Source organism: Schistocerca gregaria, chromosome 3, assembly GCF_023897955.1.
Source record: "Schistocerca gregaria isolate iqSchGreg1 chromosome 3, iqSchGreg1.2, whole genome shotgun sequence".
Classification (NCBI taxonomy): domain Eukaryota; kingdom Metazoa; phylum Arthropoda; class Insecta; order Orthoptera; family Acrididae; genus Schistocerca; species Schistocerca gregaria.
In genome coordinates this window covers 207,347,589-207,367,613 of record NC_064922.1, presented here as the reverse complement: position 1 = coordinate 207,367,613, position 20,025 = coordinate 207,347,589, and the positions used below count along the sequence as shown (strand labels likewise).

Sequence of the window (20,025 nt, the reverse complement as noted above, 5' to 3'; positions counted from 1 at the left end):
ACAGTGGCCTACCTGTAGGATGCACGTAGGCACAAGAATTTGTCTATATTTTGCAACCCGAAGAAATGCTGGCCTGCAAATGTCTCATAATGTATTGGTTTTCTTGACATTGCTATGGCATTTTTCCAAAATTTACAGGACATTTTTTCGTATTTGTAGTGTGAATGTAAACAGTTACAATAATATTAATTAATAAAATGTTACTGAGTTGATAGCCATTTTAAATAGTCAAGTATGAAACATTATGCTGTATTGTTGATTACATCACTCTAAGAATTAGCCTTTGCCTTCAAGTAAGAGTAATATGTACTCTTCTAACAAACTTCCAGAGAATGCAGGCATTTTCAAGTAGTTCTGAAGTGCCTTATCACATGTTACAGACCACCAATGAACCACCAACATGCAAAATATTTTACTGTCAGCAGTTATAGCTATTTACATAAACAACAAATTGAACATTTGATGCTTATGTACACTGTCTCGAGTGTTGTTGATGACAAATGTTTTATACATCAGTTGTTCTGTTGTAGTCTGACATGTGCTGCAGTTCTTCAAACCACTTCTAAGTGACTGTATGCCAAAATCCACAGTGGGAAAAAATAAAATATCATTCTACAGGAATCGCCTACTGAAAATGTTGTCAATTCATAAATACGGTGTGACTGTGATTCCAAGCAAAGTGAAAAACTTCCACAGATTCTTAAGAAAAGTTTGGTAGGAGGAGCTGGTGTTTCCCATTGACTTTTAAATTTAATGTTGGAATATTAGTAATGTGAAGTCTGAAGTGTGAATTTTGATATTAAAAATGAATTAGTTAATTACATGTTCTATTCTGGTCACTATAGTATCTTGTTTATGGGAACACACAACACAGAATTATTAAAAAACTCATAAGCAGATCAAGGTGCTCCATGCCAAGTATACACATTTTTGGTCAGTATGTTTCGTGATGCTGTACACTGAAGTTTCTTTGCACAATTGTAAAACATGTTGATCTCTCTGTCCTCAACAGTCTGAAACACTATGGATTGTCACATACACTATGTGATCAAAAGTATCCGGACACCCCCTAAAACATATGTTTTTCATATTAGTGCATTGTGCTGCTAGCTACTGCCTGGAACACCATAACAGCAACCACAGTAGTCATTAGACATCGTGAGAGAGGAGAATGGGGCACTCTGTAGAACTCATGGACTTCGAAAGTGGTCAGGTGAATGGGCGTCACTTGTGTCACATAGCAGGGAGTGGGTATGGCAAATGCCCAGTGAACGTCATCTGCCACCATATGTAGTGCCAAAAGTAAAATTCAGAGGTGGTGGTTTGTTATGGTGTGGTCGAGTTTCTCATGGAGGCGGCTTACTCCCCTTGTTGTTTTGCATGGCACTGTGACAGCACACGGCTACACTGCTGTTTTAAGCACCTTCTTGGTCCCCACTGTTGGAAGAGCAATTCAGGGATGGTGATTCCACCTTTCAACATGATCAAGCATCTGTTCATAATGCATGGCTTGTGGTGGAGTGGTTACATGACAATAACATCTTTTTAATAGACTGGCCTGCACAGAGCACTTACCTAAATCCTGTAAAACACCTTTGGGATGTTTTGGAACGCTGACTTCATGCCAGGCCTCACCAACTGACATTGATATGTCTCCTCAGTGCAGCACTCCGTGAATAATTGGCTACCATTCCCCAAGAAACCTTCCAGCACCTGACTGAACATGTGCCTCAAAGAGTGGAAGCCGTCCTCAAGGCTAAGGCTGGGCCAACATCATACTGGATTCCAGCAACACCGAAGGATGGTACCATGAATTTTTAAGTAATTTTCAGCAAAGTGTCTGGATACTTTTGATCACATAGTGTATTTTAGCATCTAAGGAAACAGCCCAATAGCTTCAGCTACTGTGCGGTAGTAGAAACTAGGTCCACTCTCATATCTTTTAAACAGTGTTTGTTACAGGAAGACCATCAAAAGTAGTCCGTCAATGCCATACATGGTAACTGAACAGGCCTTAAGACAAGGTCACCACAACACATCAATCATTGGCCAACTGTAATGTAGCCAAGAATACTGTTCACAGAGTCATGTTTTTAGTCAAGTGCAAAATAATAGTTTATGGTTCAAACAAATAATAAACTATTATTCATGAGTGAGGGTTACTTTATGCCAAGCGATTAAGAATGCAACTGAATTCCCAGCAAATATTCACGAGCAACATTGACCTATATATTGTACTTAGTAAGCCTTTTTTTCCCTTTAGATGAACACTAACTTACCCCTTCTCTTCAAGACCTGGGTATTCTTACTTTCATCTGTGCAACATTAGGAGAAACAGTATGTTCAAAGAACATGATTTCCAAAAACTTAGCTGTTTATGAATCTGTGTTAGGTACTGACTACAAAATTGTGTTTGATAAAAGTCATCCTTTTGAAAATAAACAAGTACCTCCTGAAACAGTATTATCTGCAAGAATTCAAAATTCCACTTAACAGTCTCACCAATGTCAGTGGTATGCTTCTGAGCACACTTCTCTATTCATGCCCAGCAAACAAACACAAACGACAAGCCAAGAAATTGTGCTCAACTGCAAACTAGGGACATAAATGTATCTGGTAGCACATGTACATAAAAATAACACCAATAACCATGTGGCAAAGAAACACACACATTGAGAGTCAAACTGACAATTTAGGAACATTGTTCTAAAACTAATTTGAGTAGCTGACAATTTAGGGACACTATTGTATATCACATAAAGAAGGTATAAAATACTAAAAGTAGATCATGTATCAAATTTTTTTCTCTTTATTGATGTGACCATTGATTCACAACTGAGGTTACAGCTCTGTTTGATATTTTACATAACTCTGAATTTGATTTCAAGGGTTAAAGATGCAAAATTTTCTTCAAAGAATCTGTATCCCATAAGCAGCTAGTGGGAGGGCAGATAATTACAACACTTGCAGATGCAGTAGCAAACTCATGACCAAACACACTACAGTAATCATTGTTTTGAAGTTTCCGAATTCTTGGTAATAAATAAAAATAGCTACCAAAAGATACATTGACTGTATCTTCCTGGCTTCATTTTCTGATCACTGTAATGGAATTCTGCTGTTTGAGCCAATGTACACATTTATTATTACATTCTTATTTCATCTGCTTTCCCCTACAATATCATTAAAAAAACTCCTATCAGTACATCACTAAAAATTTTTAATTTTCTTACCACTTTCAGCTTTCACATCCACTCATATTTGCCAAGGCACATCAATACATAAATGCAAATATAAAACTGTAACAAATGAAGCAGGCAGAAAGGAAATACAGATGTCTAAAAAATGAATGACAACATGCAAACTGGCAATGCAGGAATGGCTTGGAGATAAATATAATGCCATAGAAACATTCATTCCTATAGGAAAGATAGGTGCAAACTATAGGAAAATTAGAGACCTTTGGAGGAAAGAGAAGCATCAGTAAGGAGTAAGGAGCATAAATAGAATTCATAAGACCAAACTGCAGTTATGGAAGTAGTAGTTGAGAAGGGAGAAGGACAGGATTGTAGCTTATCCCCAGTATTACTGAATCTGAAAATTCAACAAGCAGTAGACCAAGGAAAATGTAGTACAGTTCAGTGAGATGAAATACAAACTTGAGAGAGTTACAACTTCAGAAACAGCAAAGGACCTGGAAGGTCAGCAGAATGGAATAAATATTGTATTGAAGAGAGGTTATGATGAATTTGGCAAAAGCAAAACAACAGTGATTGTGTGGAGTCAAATGAAGTCAGGTGATGCTGGGGGAATTAGATTAGGAAATGAGACAGGATATGTGGCATGAGGGATGCGAGAGGAGGGATGAGAGAGGGCAAAAGGAGAGAAGTAGATAAAGGTAAAGGACTATGCAAGTGTGTTGACAGGTTAGAAGGCCAGTCACAGACATCTCTGTCCCCATTAAGATGCAGTGCCAGTTGTGACAGAAGCCACTGGATTTACGAACTTAGCTGCAACCACTTTGCTCCATTCTAGATGGGCTTGACAACTACCAAGCTATCTGTTTGCATAGATAGCTGGTGCCAAACAGAGGCCAAAAGACAGATGGACCACCCAGTTTTTGGTCATGCTACCCAACAAGATGGGATTCACTTTAATGACTGTTTCACAGCATGTAGCATCCAGATTCTTCCCGCCAACTTTGCTGAACCGTGCAGTGGGGAACTCTTCCACATCATCATCTTCATTCCTGTAACCCTCTTGCCTCAGCTTTTGCTAGTCCCCATCCTCCACCTGCCTACTACTTCCCTTCTCCCACTCCAGTGCTACACGTTTTCTATCCTGTCAAGGCACCTAAATAGTCCTTTCCCCTTTTCTACTTCTCTCCTCTCCCTTTCTCACACACATAGCATACTGCTAGTGGATTAGCTTCCACAAGAAACAATTGTCAACACCGAGGTTTACTGTGACACCCTTACACACCTTAGTTGCAGAATTCAACTAAAGCAACAGGGAAAGTCATTGAAAGGAGTGCTCCTCCAGTATGACAATGTGTGGCTCCACACCAGCAATGGCATGCTTACAAAGCTGACACCACTGGGATCATTTGCTGTGAAACATATTCATCACACTTTACTACATATAATTATGCTTTATTTGATAACATAAAGGAGGCACTGTGTGGTAGGAAGTTCAGCAACAATGAATAATTGCAAGCAGCCCATTAGTGGGTTTGTAATACCTTCAGAAAGTGACTCCATGACATAGTAATGGAGTTCCCAGGAAGTGGCAGTCATAGACTGATGTCAGCAGGGAGTAAATTGAGAGATACAATGAGCATTGACTCATGATAATTAATTAATAAGGTACAAAAACTGCTACTGTAAATCACTCCTGAATGCCTCTCATACATTCCCAACTAAAGCAGTCTATTGAGACACGTTAACTGGCACAAGTCAATCAATTAATGTGCTTCGATACACTCTGTTAGTTGGAATATACATAGGATGCCCGCCCAAGCATAACTAGAATTGCACAAGTGCAAGCCTATATTTTATCAAGCAAAAATGCTTAATGATGAAACATAAGTTATTACCTTCAAAATGATTGCATTAAAAAAATTACACCAATAAATACAGCTGAAGGAAAAATAATCAATTTTATCTATCATAAACAGCAGAATTTTCTGTATAGTCAACAAGCATGGAAGAAAGAGGAATCAGTACAGTGAAGCTAACAAACAACAAAAGCCAGTTTTATATAAGATTACAAACCTTGTGAATTCGAGGTGCTCTCTCATTGGTTCCAACATCAATAACATACACTCTTGAACTGCCAAGTGATGGCAAAATCAGCTTGTCTCTACATTTTGTTGAATCTTCATGGCAGCTACTACAAACGTTCCATCCTGAGTGATGGAGTTCATCACCTAGGTAAGGCATTGGCAGACGATGTATTACCTGTAAAGAGTACCAGTTTTCAAACTGTACCTTTGACACAACATAGAACACTCATTTTATTGCTGTAGCAGATCTTAATAAATCTATTTGGAAGAGCCTCATACTTCACATGGGCACTGATGAAGAATAGCTATTAATACACTGATATTTTTAAATTCACAATCTTTGATTTACAAGCACAGAACAAAAGGAAATTAATTTCTGCCACCTTACAAACTGTCCGACAAACAACACTTCCTCCCCTATTACTAGTAAAGGTAAACAAGTATCTGCTTGCATTAAAATTGATGTTTAAATGAATAGAACTGAAATATGCAGCAATATGGTAAACATGAGTTTCATAATCATCTCAGTTTTTTCTCATTTTAAGTAGATTATCCGAAAAAGTAAATTATCTTAACCAGAACTGTTACAGAGAGGCTCCACTCACCTGGCAGAATGTAGGACTATCAGGATCAATGTCAACAGTTGCCAAGAAGTCTGGTTTAGTCTTGCGAGCTTCAGCAGGCTGAATGCAAGGTACATACACAATTTTTTCTCGAGGTCCACACCGCATAGCTTCCAAAGGAGATGCATAGCCAGGACCACAACCATGACCTGAAAGAAAGAAGTATTTTAAAAAATGAAAACAAATAACAAAGGGTATGACATGTATTAATAACAGCAATAACTGATACAAGCTATGATTATAATTTATTCAGCAAACTATGACAAGCAAGAAAGAAATCACTGACTGGCATGTGCAGTACAAAACTTGTAATTGATACAATACAAAAGCTCCTGAAGCCTCATCCATTCACATGTACTGTTGCACAAACCTTATCATGAAGAATAATCTGGTTCTGGTTATTTACAAGTGTTGAGACAGATGCAAGTATTTATTACAAATTACTTCCAATGCTATAGTAACAAAGAAGCTGGTACTATGCAAAAATGATTTATACTGCTGATTGCCTTGCAATGAGTTAAATTATAAGTGGTGAATATATTACTAGCCTTTTGGATTGCTTGAAAAAAAAAAAAAAAAAAAAGGACAAGGGAGGAAGTCTGGACACAAATCATTTCAGGTCAGGACCATCCAGCAATAGGAAAATTAAGGGATTTGAAACATAAATGTTGGATCATCCACTCCAGTCACCAGAGTTGTCACTCTCCAACTTCCACCTACTAGTATTTTTTATTGATTTGTGGTTGAAAAACATTCAGACATCAGTGAAGGGGTTAACATAGCCACGGGTGGTCAAATACCCTGAGCTAAAAAGGGGACCACCTTTACATAGAAAACTTTTTTACTTTCTTTCAGTGGTTGTGTTAATTGATGTATAAGAAAATGTGTGAACAAACTCTTAGACTAACACTACAGCTCTGCCACAGGAGAATCTTTGAACTATTCTGTTCTGAGTTTCTGTGGTGTACATTTGTACTCTGATGCATCTGTACCTAATAATAAAGTGAAGATCCACAGTATTTGTGATCTCCATTATTTAACCGGCAGCATTTTCACCTATGTCTACTCTACATTGGTGACCCTGCATCAAATTATGTTATCAGCTATGGATCAGTCTACATTCTAAAACTCATCTTGTTTGCAACAACAGTGGAACCATCTTACAACCTTAGTCATCAAGACAAGCAAATACAAGACAGTGACTTATACAGTGTTGAATTCACTGCTTCATGTCAGCTGCGGCAATTCTTAATTTTGTTTAAATGTGAAAGTGATATTTTCTTGTGCAGTGCTACTTGTATCAGTAATGATCAATAATAATTCCCAACCTTCTGGTTGATTTTGGCAACAAATGAAACTCTTCCATAAACAAACAAGATGGTTCTCAACAAAACCAACATGGATAGGCACAGACTAATGTGGTTCAATTAGGTAATAACTCCCGCATCGTTTACAGTTTTGCTGAGCATGCGTACATTGCCATTCATGGCACATCTGGCTGGGCTATGCACAGACACCTTTCCAGGTTTTGCTTCTGTGCCATGGCCTTCACACAAGAGCTTGTCAATTGCCATCCTTTGACCAACTGCAGTGCTACATGAGCCCAGAATTTTAATGGCAGTTGTGTGCACCTTAACTCACTGCCAGAACTGCCAACCTCTCACCCAGAACAACCAGACACGTGGTTTGCTGTCACTGAGTGCACTGTCCACAATTATGGCATTTCTGATGATAGCCCAAGTTTGTCACCTTACTGTACCACCTTGATGATCATGCCAACCCCATAAATTATATTATATTGTTACTCTGGATATCAACAAATGTGATGTGGCAGAGACTGCACTCACCTGATGTCTTATTCGAACACCAGAAAAGCTACTATGTCAACTTATCTACAAAGAATGTTTAGGCACTCAGGCCAGACCACACCTTGTGGACACTATGGATTGTGAAGTTTACCTTCTCAGTTAGCAATGACCTCGCATGAGCATGAACCATTGCAAAGGAGATTAATTTTAGTGGACAGACTTCTTATAGTGTTACAAATTCAACAATACAGTAATTCAGTGGACATGATGTCTGGCTTTGCCCCTGTCAGGGAACAGGCCGTGACAACAGCAGGGAGCCAAACAATTCTGAGCACATGTGCATGCTGCCGAGGATGTTGTCACTCTCACCTGCCTCACCTAGACCCACAAAGCGATTAGAGGGGTGGCAACACCTTTGAAATTTAACTGCATGGCAGACTGACTGCTGTTATGCTTAATGGACTTAAACCAGCATGGACTCTACTCGACACCAATACAATATACACATGTTGACTTGGATGACAACAAAATTATAATGCAAGTGGACTTGCACCAGTTCCAAGCTCAGTAGATCTCAGTCAAACTAAGCAACAATCTTGTAGATGTGGAAGGACAAAGTACTCATGGAAGTACATTCACAGGAACATTCTCCCAAGAATACAGTCTCTCACATGATGTCACTCTGGATTCTGTCACACTCACATTATCAGCAGGTGGGATTCTCACAATTATGGCTTTAAAAAAGAAAAAAACCTACTCAGCTCCAGCATTCACCAATGGAGTAAGACACATGAACTGCCATGACACTGCCATCTCCCTCTTCAACATTGAGGTCCACTCCAATTTTGGATGACCTCAACTTGTGCAATACCATTTTTTTTTTTAACTACTAATGATCTTGTACACTCTACCTACTCCACGCAGTGTGAAACTGTCAAGTACTGCCCCTGCATTAGCAGCCAGCCACAGCATGGCTGATCATGTGCATCTGTGTAAAGATGAAATTTGCAGCTGCACCATCCACGCCCCCAGTGTTCTGCACTACCAGGGTTTGTGGAAGCTCTGAGGCAACTTAGCTGTGATTGCATGATGGCTCACAAGGAACCTCTTTGGCCAGCACTATGGCACGGGACAATCTTTGAATTAATTCGTTCTGAGCTCCTGTGATGTACACCTGCTCTCTGATATATCTCTGCCCAGTAATGGGGTGCAGGTTCATGGTATTCACACTCTCCTTTATTGAACCCAGAGCATCCTCACTTATGTCTGCACTACAAACCACTAGTCTTTGTAAATTCACAATTAGTGGAAAGATGACATACTGACAAAACAAATTATATGTTAAAAATTTTGCAGATGGCAATGACAAAGTTACAGAAATGATGTAGCTTCATCAACTGTGCAAAAAAAAGTGACAACCAAAATATGCAAGAGGAAAGATTATATAAACTCTGCAAACTCTTTATTGGAAAACTAAGTACATATAAATATTTAAAACATTGAAACAGCAGCTTTAAACTGTCACACTTCAGACTTATTCTGAAATTTTCATCAGAAAAGAAAAAACTCAAACTTCATTGTCAGGAAGGTTAGCTGCATAAATAATATCTTGCACATCAAGTAAAGCTTCATGCCCATGGTTTGGAAGTAAAAAAAAAATTCACAAAAGATGAGAAAATGATGGAAATCTAGGTTGGTACAGTTGTCTCTTTCTACCAAGTTTCCTGGTGTAATGTTTCAAGTGACACCATTACACCTAAATGCAATCTAATATTTACATGTAAAACCAGTTCTAAAAGACCAGTATAAGCTAAATGAAGCAAAACAAGTACATACTTTGTTTAAAATAGTTTTATGATTGCTGTTTTGCTGAGGTGAGTGATAGGGGCTACCTGCCAGTCAATCTTAATCCATTCTCAAGTGCCAGGTGTCCAATATGTTGGCTGTTTTGTACTAATTGACACTTTTCCACTTTCTAGAATTTTTGTCTGATTTCTGCTTATATCTGCAATTGTCTGCTTGCACATCTTTTTGTAGCTGCCGTTACAGATTTAAAATGTCTTTAATAACAGTAAAGCACTTATGGACACTGTAGCCAGACAAATGCATAATTTAAATCAAATCTACATTCAGTTTTGTACTATGACAGATTCACTTCAGTTATTAGTTTCACTTGCACTGCCACTAATGTATTCATTCATTCTGGATTGCTCCACTGCAGTGGTCTGTGTCCGCATTAACCCAGATAAGGTTGGTTGGTTTGTGGGGGTTAAAGGGACCAGACTACTTAGGTCATCAGTCCCTTGTTCCACGACCATAATAATACACGAAGAAAAGTCCAACAAGCAATAAACACATAACGGAGACGACAAGGGACGACACAGTACAAGAAAGACATAGACGAAGACCAGAGAAAAGAGATTAAAAGACACACAGAGTGCGACGGTCATTGGCCGACCATGAAAATAAAACTGGAAAGGCCAACAACCGAGGGACACATTAAAACACCACAAACTAAAACCCCAGGCCAAAAGCCACAGTCGACACTAAAAAAAATAAAAAGGGACTCTCATATTGAATGATAAAAACCCCCTGCTCGAATAAAACGGAGAACTAAGTCAGCCATAGTAGAGTCATCGGTTAAAAGAGCAGGGAGTGTATCAGGCAGCGCGAACGTCTGCCTGAGGGCAGTTAAAAGTGGGCAGTCTAGTAAGACGTGTACCACGGTCAGGGCCAATCCGCAGCGACAGAGAGGCGGGTCGTCACGGCACAAGAGATATGCGTGCGTGAGCCGGGTATGTCCTATGCGGAGCCGGCAGAGGACGACAGCGTCCTTGCGAGACCCCCGCATGGAGGAGCGCCACACACTGGTTGTCTCCTTGACTGCCCGAAGTTTGTTGGGAGAGGGCAGGGTGCGCCACTCATCACGCCAAGCAGCAAGGACCTTCTGCCGCAATACGGATCGGACGTCACTCTCTGAAAGACCGATCTCCATGGCCGGGGAACTGACCGCCTGTTTCGCCAGTTCGTCAACCCGCTCGTTACCCGGGATGCCGACGTGACCCGGGGACCAAACAAAGGTGACAGAGCGGCCGCAACGGACGAGAGTATGGAGGGACTCCTGGATGGCCATCACCAGACGGGAACGAGGGAAACACTGGTCAAGAGCTCGTAAACCGCTCAGGGAGTCACTACAGATGACAAAGGACTCACCTGAGCGGGAGCGGAGAAACTCTAGGGCACGATAGATGGCAACCAACTTGGCAGTGTATACACTGGAGCCAGCTGCCAATGACCGTTGCTCACAATAATCCCGTAGAGTGAGAGCATAACCAGTGTGACCAGAGACCACCGAACCGTCGGTGTAGGCCACCGCCGCGTTCGGAAACTCGGCCAGGATGGAAAGAAAGCGGCGGCGGAGGGCCCCCGGAGGCACTGAGACCTTCGGACCCTGTGCCAAGTCGAGCCGAAGGCACGGTCGGGGCACACTCCACGGGGGCAGACGCAGATTGGCCCGGAAAACAGGCGGCAGAGGAAAAAAGTCAAGGCCACGGAGAAGGTCCCGGAGGCGAACCGCAATGGGACACCCTGACTGGGGCCGCCTGTCTGGAACATGGACGATCGAGCGCGGGAACAGGAGACGGTAGTTTGGATGCCCTGGCATGCTATAAACGTGCGCGCCATAGGCGGCCAGAAGGCGGTCACGCCGGAACCGCAGTGGAGGGACACCAGCCTCCACAAGTATGCTGTCGACGGGGCTTGTCCGGAACGCTCCCGTGGCGAGGCGGATCCCGCAGTGGTGTATGGGATCCAGCAATCGCAATGCTGAAGGCGAGACAGAACCGTACGCCACACACCCATAATCAAGGCGGGACTGGATCAGCGCTTGATATAGGTGGAGGAGGGTGGACCGGTCGGCACCCCACCTGGTGTGGCTTAAGCAACGGAGAGCGTTTAAGGGCCGCCAGCATGTTTGCTTCAGCTGCCTAATATGGGGCAGCCAAGTCAACCGGGTATCGAACACCAGTTCCAAGAACCGATGCGTCGCGACCACAGCAAGAGGTTCACCGTCAAGGTAAAGGCGCGGCTCAGGGTGAACCGTGCGACGCCGGCAGAAATGCATAACGCAGGTCTTCGCGGCCGAAAACTGGAAGCCGTGCGCTACAGCCCATGACTGCGCCTTGCGGATGGCACCTTGAAGCTGCCGTTCAGCAGCGGCGATGCCACCGGAGCTGTAATATAGGCAGAAGTCGTCCGCATATAAAGAAGCCGCGACGGACGACCCCACCGCCTCAACGAGCCCATTGATGGCAATTAAAAACAGGGACACACTGAGGACAGACCCCTGTGGGACCCCGTTCTCCTGGACCCGGGAGGAACTATGCGACGCAGCTACTTGCACGCGGAAGGAACGATACGAAAGAAAATTCTGAATAAAAATCGGGAGCGGGCCCCTAAGGCCCCACCCATGAAGTGTGGCCAGGATGTGATGGCGCCAAGTCGTATCGTATGCCTTCCGCATGTCGAAGAAGACGGCAACCAGATGTTGGCGGCGCGCAAAGGCTGTACGGATGGCAGACTCCAGGGAGACCAGATTATCGACGGCAGAGCGGCCTTTACGGAACCCACCCTGAGACGGAGCCAGAAGGCCCCGAGACTCGAGGAGCCAACTCAACCTCCGGCTCACCATACGTTCCAGCAACTTGCAAGGAACGTTGGTGAGGCTTATGGGGCGATAGCTGTCCACCTCCAGCGGGTTCTTGCCAGGTTTCAATACGGGGAGGACTATGCTTTCCCGCCATTGAGACGGGAAAACACCCTCGACCCAGACGCGATTGAAAAGATCTAGGAGGCGTCGCTGGCAAGGCACTGAGAGGTGTTTCAGCATCTGGCTGTGAATGCGGTCTGGTCCAGGAGCCGTATCAGGGCAAGCAGAAAGTGCGCTCTGGAATTCCCATTCGCTGAAAGGAGCATTGTACGACTCCGCGTGGCGCGTGTGAAAGGAAAACCTCCGACTTTCCAATCGCTCTTTCCGGGAGCGGAAGGCCAACGGGTAGTTCGTTGACGCGGAACACTGAGCAAAATGCTCTGCTAACCGGTCCGCAATCGTGTCGGAGTCGGTGCACACTGCTCCATTCAGCGAAAGCCCAGGGACAGAGACAGGTGGCCGATAGCCTTGGAGTCACCGAATCTTGGCCCAAACCTGCGATGCGGAGGTACGGACGCCAATGGTGGAAACATAACGTTCCCAGCACTCCTGCTTCCGTTGGCGAATAAGGCGTCGGGCTCGGGCGTGGAACTGTTTAAAAGCAATGAGGGTCTCCAACGACGGGTGCCGCTTATGGCGCTGAAGAGCCCGCCGGCGATCTCGAATCGCCTCTGCGATCTCGGGCGACCACCACGGCACAGTCCTCCGCCGAGGTGACCCGGATGTACAGGGAATCGCAGATGCCGCCGCAGAAACGATGCTGGTGGTGACCGACTGAACCACCGCATCAATCGGATCAGTGGAAGGAGGTGCGATCACTGCGACAGATGTAAATAAGTCCCAATCAGCCCTATTCAGAGCCCATCTGGAGGGGCGTTCAGAAGAGTGACGCTGTGGCAGTGACAGAAAGATGGGGAAATGGTCACTACCACATAAGTCGTCATGGACCCTCCAGTGGATGGATGGTGAAAGTCCGGGGCTGCAAATAGAAAGGTCAATGGCCGAAAACGAGCCATGGACCGCACTAAAGTGGGTCGCCTCTCCCGTGTTTAAAAGGCAGAGGTCAAGCTGTGACAGAAGAGTCTCGACATCTCTGCCCCGGCCAGTAATCGCGGCGCTACCCCACAAGGGGTTATGGGCGTTAAAGTCGCCCAGCAACACAAAGGGAGGCGGCAGTTGTCCTATCAATGCAGCCAACACATGACGAGAGACATCACCATCCGGCGGAAGGTACAAACTGCAGACAGTAATAGGCTGAAGCGTCCACATCCTTACAGCGACAGCCTCTAAGGGTGTATGAAGAGGCACACACTCGCTGTAGATAGAGTTAAGGACGTAGACGCAGACTCCACCAGACACCCTCTCATAAGCTGCCCGGTTCTTATAATAACCCCGATACCCTCGTAGGGCAGGGGTCCGCATTGCCGGAAACCACGTTTCCTGGAGGGCAATGCAGAAGAAAGGGTGACTGCTGACGAGTTGGCGGAGCTCAGCAAGGTGGTGGAAAAAACCGCTGCAGTTCCACTGGAGAATCACTTTGTCCATGGGCGAAATAGGCGTGAAGGGACCGAGGAGGCAGATCACGTCACTGGGTCACCTGCTGTCACTGATCGAGGACCAGTACAATCGGCGTCCTTGGCGTCTGAGGGTATGGCGAGATCCAGGTCCTCAGCGGACGCCAGGATCTCCACCTCATCCCCAGACGCAGAGCCTGTATGGAGCGGTGGGGTGGATGCCACCGCGCGTTCCTTGGCCTTAGAGGCCTTCTTCTTCTTCGTCTTCTCTCTCTGCTCCTTGGGCTTTACTGGCTGGGAGGGCTCCACCGAGTCAGTCTCCGGGACGGAGGAGGAGCGGGAAGCCCTGCGACCAGCCGCTGGCCTGCTTTTCAGCCATTGGCTGACATCACCCTTCCCAGAGGTGGAAACCTGGGAAGGGAGGGACCCGAGGGATCCCTTGCGAGAGAGAGTCGCCGAAGAAGTCGGACGCTTCTCTGGCTTAGAGTTGGGGACTTGTGTCCCCGATGGTTGGGGGGTCGTTGCTCCTGAGGTAGGTGGTGCAGGAGCAACAGATGGGGAAGTGCCCCCCACCATCAAGGGGGCAGGTGTAGTATTCCGGCTCAGAGTGTTCAGTGGAGTCGGTGCAGCAGATGACAAAACTACTGTTTTGGCAGCGGTGGCATAGGAGCTGGTCAGAGCCACAGGATGTAGCCTCTCGTATTTCCGCTTAGCCTCAGTATAGGTCATGTGGTCCAGGGCCTTATATTCCATGATCCTTCGTTCTTTCAGTAGAACCTTGCAGTCTGGCGAGCAAGGGGAATGGTGTTCGCCGCAGTTCACACAGATGGGAGGCGGCGCACATGCAGTATTAGGATGTGAAGGGCGTCCACAATCTCTGCATGTCATGCTGGAAGTACACCGAGATGACATGTGGCCGAACTTCCAGCATTTGAAACACCTCATTGGGGGAGGGATATAGGGCTTCACATCACATCGGTAGACCATCACCTTGACCTTTTCGGGTAGGACGTCACCCTCGAAGGCCAAGATGAAGGCACCGGTGGCTACCTGATTATCCCTCGGACCCCGATGGACGCGCCGGACGAAGTGAACACCCCGCCGTTCTAAATTGGCGCGTAGCTCGTCGTCTGACTGCAAGAGTAGGTCCCTATGGAATATAATGCCCTGGACCATGTTGAGACTCTTATGGGGTGTGATCGTGACGGAAACATCCCCCAACTTGTCACAAGCGAGTAACCGCCGTGACTGTGCAGAGGATGCCGTTTTGATCAATACTGCCCCAGAGCGCATTTTGGACAAGCCCTCCACCTCCCCAAACTTGTCCTCCAAGTGCTCGACAAAAAACTGAGGCTTGGTCGCCATAAACGATTCCCCATCGACTCGTGTACAGACTAAATAGCGAGGTGAATAAGGTTCGCTGCCAACCGTAGCCTTTCGTTCCTCCCATGGTGTGGCCAGGGAGGGGAACGATTGTGGATCATATGCCTGAGCGTTGTATTGAGGTCGAGAACGCTTAGAGACTGCTGGCGGCTGGCCGCCAGCAAGAGATGATGTACCACGCTTCATCGCGGGTCATCCGCCCTGATGCCACCTACTCCGACCAAGGGCCCTCCCCACGGGCGCCACCCAGCCTCAGCAACGACCACCTGGTGGGATGGCCATTGCCGGGAGTCCCGATGCCCCAAGGAGACAGGCATCTACTCCTTGGCATACGCGGGGAGTTAACGGCGCAGTCATCAGTAGAGCGATCCCTGTGTTGTCAGGGGGCTACAACCGACAGGGTACATGGCGGCCCCACCACAACGGACTGGCTACCGTGCTGGATTTCAGGTGAAAGTAGCCCATGATCGTCATTGGCACATAAAGCGACACAGCAGAGCAGACTGCAAAAACCGCACCCAAGAACAAAGCCACGCCCTAGAGATGCTGAGTGGGCGGGACAGCTATGCGACGACGACCAACCAAGCTAGAGATGGTAATGAGCGATGGACACAATGCACCTTGTAAGGCGCCCTTCCCCAATCAGCTCGCTCTTCGGAAGAATTTAGACGATGGAGGTCAAACCCGGTAGGGGACCATCACATAAGGCCGAAACGTTTGAGACTCCTTTTAGTCGCCTCTTACGACAGGCAGGAATACCGTGGGCCTATTCTTACCCCCGAACCCACAGGGGGATTTAACCCAGATAAGAGTGCTGTACTTCAGGAAGAATTTTTGCAGAGGAACTTAAAACTTCTTATACTGGGTACTTCCTTATTCTTTCTTCCAACGTATAGCATTAGTGGACACTTCACCCACCTGACCCATACAATTGTTTGAAGGAATATTTACCTTCCATTGTTGAGTCAGCATTATTGTATGTGTATCAGAAAACTTGGTTTGCTGAAAATGGATTATCTGCCTGGTCTTCTGGTTCATGGGTAAGTATAAGCTCTCTGTGCATACATGTATTTAAGAAATAACTGTTCACACATTCTCTCAGAATGTCAGATTAACATAGTAAAGGATAATATGGGTATTTGAATGCCTGATATAATCTCAGTGACTGTCTGTTTAAGCACATTCTCCTAGAAGGACATTAGCTTCAAGCATACAAAAATCAGCTAGGGGAAGTTGGGGCTAATTGAACCCATGTTTTCTTCTTCCCTTGAAAGCTTACTTATAGAATGGGTCTTTTAAAACTTTTGTTCATGAAGCTTGAGAAAAACATGTACAAAGAGACTACAGGAACTTTAATTTTTGCATTATTTTGCACAGATTTTACATAACTGGAAAAAACTTTGACACTATGTTGGACAATTTAACCCCAGTGCCTGGGTTAACTGGACTGTGTGTAGGGGTTAATCTAACCTCTCTTTGAAATAAATGATTACAGGACGCTAAATACAAAAACTTATTGTAACACTGTCAGTAACAATTCTAAATACAGCTTTATAAAATATTTAAAAAATTGTGGAAATAACATAACTAGTGCTCAATGAATTTAACTACATGAGTCAAGAACCAAATCATATTTTCATATTGAGTCCTAGTGCCATGTATTGGATTGGATAGTTTGACAATTACTTAATTTACAGAAACAAAGGTACCATCTTCTTCTGCGGCTTATAATTTTGTAGCAAAGCAACTGTAGTAAAACACATTTTACTTCCCAGTCATCATCACACAGTTTAAAGACTTGAGCAACATAATAGTGACCACTCGTCGCAGTTTCCCCTCCTACTCTGACTACAATGAAGTCCCCTTCTTTGCTGTTTCAACATTTTGTCATCACTTGTGGAGAGTAAGTATTAGAGGAATCGATGTACTGGACATAGCCAGCACCTTGAGAGTCACTGCTGCTCTCTTCCAATGTATGGCATTCATCTGAAGGTTTTACTTCATTGAATGTATGCTTTTCTGGCAAATGCTTTGATGTGGTGTCTTTGCTGATAGATCTCACTTTGTTCAGCTGATGTACTGGTAAGGGTAGTTGATTTTTGTTTCTTTCTAGCTCTTGTTGTCTTTCTTGCCCCAGTCTGGGAATACGGCCAAAGTTTCATAGGATGTGTAATTTCTGTTTGCTGATCTTGTCTAGTATCCAATATTCTCCACATTTTGATTTGAAGGTTTGCTAGCATCTTCTCCCAATAAGTCATCAACAGTTTGTCGCTGAATTAATAGAGGTATGCCTGCTGCATTTGACGAGAAAAAAATCTTGGTCAGTATATGACTGTTTTGAAAGACTCAAAATCAATAACAAAGCCTCTCAAGATGTTGGAGACAGTAAACATCAAAGGCTATGCCACCCCTACAAGACTGCAATGACTCACATGGTAATTCTGGGGGCACTAGCAAGTGTTCCTGTGAAGTTACTCATTATATTGATTCATCAGGAGGTTAACTGAATGGTCCAGTTAACCCCACCTTCACTTTATCAAAAACCTTCAAAACAGCAGAAAAATGGTTCCATGCACAGCTTAGTTTCATGGAGTGTCAAAGCAATACCCACTGAATTTAATTCAAAGAAACAAAGGTATGTGCTATTGGTAATTAAAATTTTTAGAGCAATTGTTAGAATATATATATCTGTGAATTTAGCTACCATACAGCAGCTGTGCTTCCAGCCTAAGGAAACAACTTTATGGCATGAAAAACAAATTCCCTCTTGAATTGTTAATTAATGTGATGGTCCAGTTAACCCTGAGGTTCAGTTAACCAAACCTCCCCTACAATACTTTCTGCCATTTATCTTTTGCTGTGACATGTGCTTACACTATATTTTAACAACAAAAACATACTAAAATGTTTATAATATGCTCTTAATCATATTCATCATCATTCTGAGGGTAGGAATTTTCATTGCCTGTTATATCACATCGAGAACCCATATTTATGTTACTATTGTTTCATAAATGCAGATATAAAAATCCTACTAACGAACATTTGATTTAAAATCTGCACTTCTTCAATAAGAATTTCATTATAAGAAAATAAAATGCAATAATAATAAATGAATTACTGCGAAAAATAAGGGAGGGGAACCAAAAAAGAAACCCAGAGAGACTTTTGATTTCAGATCTGACACAAGAGGCAATATATTAGTGGATTCATGGAATGACAACAGTATGGTGACAGTGGCAACAAACTATGACATTATAAATGCAACAAATCCAGTAATGCAATATTCATTTCAGCAGAAAATACAACAAGTCCACAACGAAGCCATTTACTCCTACAGTAGGTTTGACAGAGCTGACCAAAATATTTCACTCTATAGAGTATCTATCAAAATAAAAATAGTCCTTCCTCATTACCACATATTTTGTCAATGTAGCCAAACACAATGCATTGTAGTTCTACTGGGAAGATAGAAGTAAGATGGATCACAAAGCATTTTATCAAAGAATCATCACTGTAGTTATGGAATAAAAATTCCTTGGTGCTCTGCAAAGAGCTGTCTAAAATTGTAAAAATTGGCTCTAGCTATGATGAACTGGAACATTATAACAAAGATTTGCAACTAGATCCTGTTTTGAGAAAGAAGAAACAATTTCGCTGTTTTGTTTTGTCTTAGGACACATATGTGCCCATGTCAGAGCCGTAGAACATGAAGACAAATAAAAATGAGTTAAAAATGACTACACGTTAAGTCCAAGTGATAGAATGAAAGACAGCTAAAAACAGGGACTTGAGAAATGTCATAAAATACGCCATAGAGAAATGGATGACCTCAACTAAGATTAAACATCCCTTGCAATATTACTACTACAGATAAAACATAAAATGCAGTCTACAGACTGCGCGTTGTTTGCTAAAATGGGCGATAACATAAATGAGAACATAAGTGGTTAAAAAAAGGGCATTCTGTCAGGAAAGAGAAAACTGTCAGAGGTTGAGAGCAATGAGCACAAAGTGGTGGGGAGCACCACTTAACAAATGGTGATGTCTGAAAGGAAAGTGCCCAATATGCAACATAGCTAAAATGATCTCACAGCGAGAGGGCCAAGAGGAGGTAGTCCAAGATGTTGGGGAGGCTTGACTGCCTTCAGCTTTTTCCCATGAAAGGTGGACCTGTGGTGCTGCCAAAGTGACACCATCTGCTGACAGACAGCAATACAGAGATCATCAGAAGGAATGGGAGAACTAGTGGGCCAAAGGTTGGTTGGCCATGTGTGGCAGACAAACAGCATACGCATTTGCTGAGGAGAAAGTCATGCACAGCTGTAGTTCAGCAGCTTCGGCATATAGGCTCTCAACTGGGTTATTGTAAAAGATACCAGTGGCCAAATGGATGCAATGATGGTGATAGTACTGAGACGGCATAAGAGAGATGGATGTGCAGATGCATGAGCGATACACCCATAAATTAGTTTCGAATGGACAAGGGACTAATACAGATGGGGGTGGTCCAATCCGCTCCCCAGAAAGTACCGGTGAGGACACTAGGACACTGAGAAACTGTGCAATGTGGGCAGCCATGTAAGACGCATGGGAGGACCAAGAAAGTTTCCTATTGAGCATGAGCCCTAGGAATTTCGTTGTTTCAACTACCGGAAGGGCAACAGGCCCAAGATGTAAAGGCGGTGGAAGAAGCCAATTGCAT

The 20,025-nt window shown here is 44.0% G+C and overlaps 1 protein-coding gene across 1 annotated transcript in view; it reads right to left on the bottom strand.

The window, feature by feature from the left end:
• The window catches only part of LOC126354843 (methanethiol oxidase-like), a 161,045-nt gene that overhangs the window by 67,941 nt on the left and 73,079 nt on the right, over positions 1-20,025 (bottom strand). Inside the window, exons 2-3 of the mRNA XM_050004822.1 lie at positions 5,890-6,056; positions 5,274-5,459 (exon numbers count right to left, since the gene is read on the bottom strand). Of these exons, the coding sequence (XP_049860779.1) occupies positions 5,274-5,459; positions 5,890-6,056 (353 nt within the window). The remainder of the gene's footprint in view (positions 1-5,273; positions 5,460-5,889; positions 6,057-20,025) is intronic.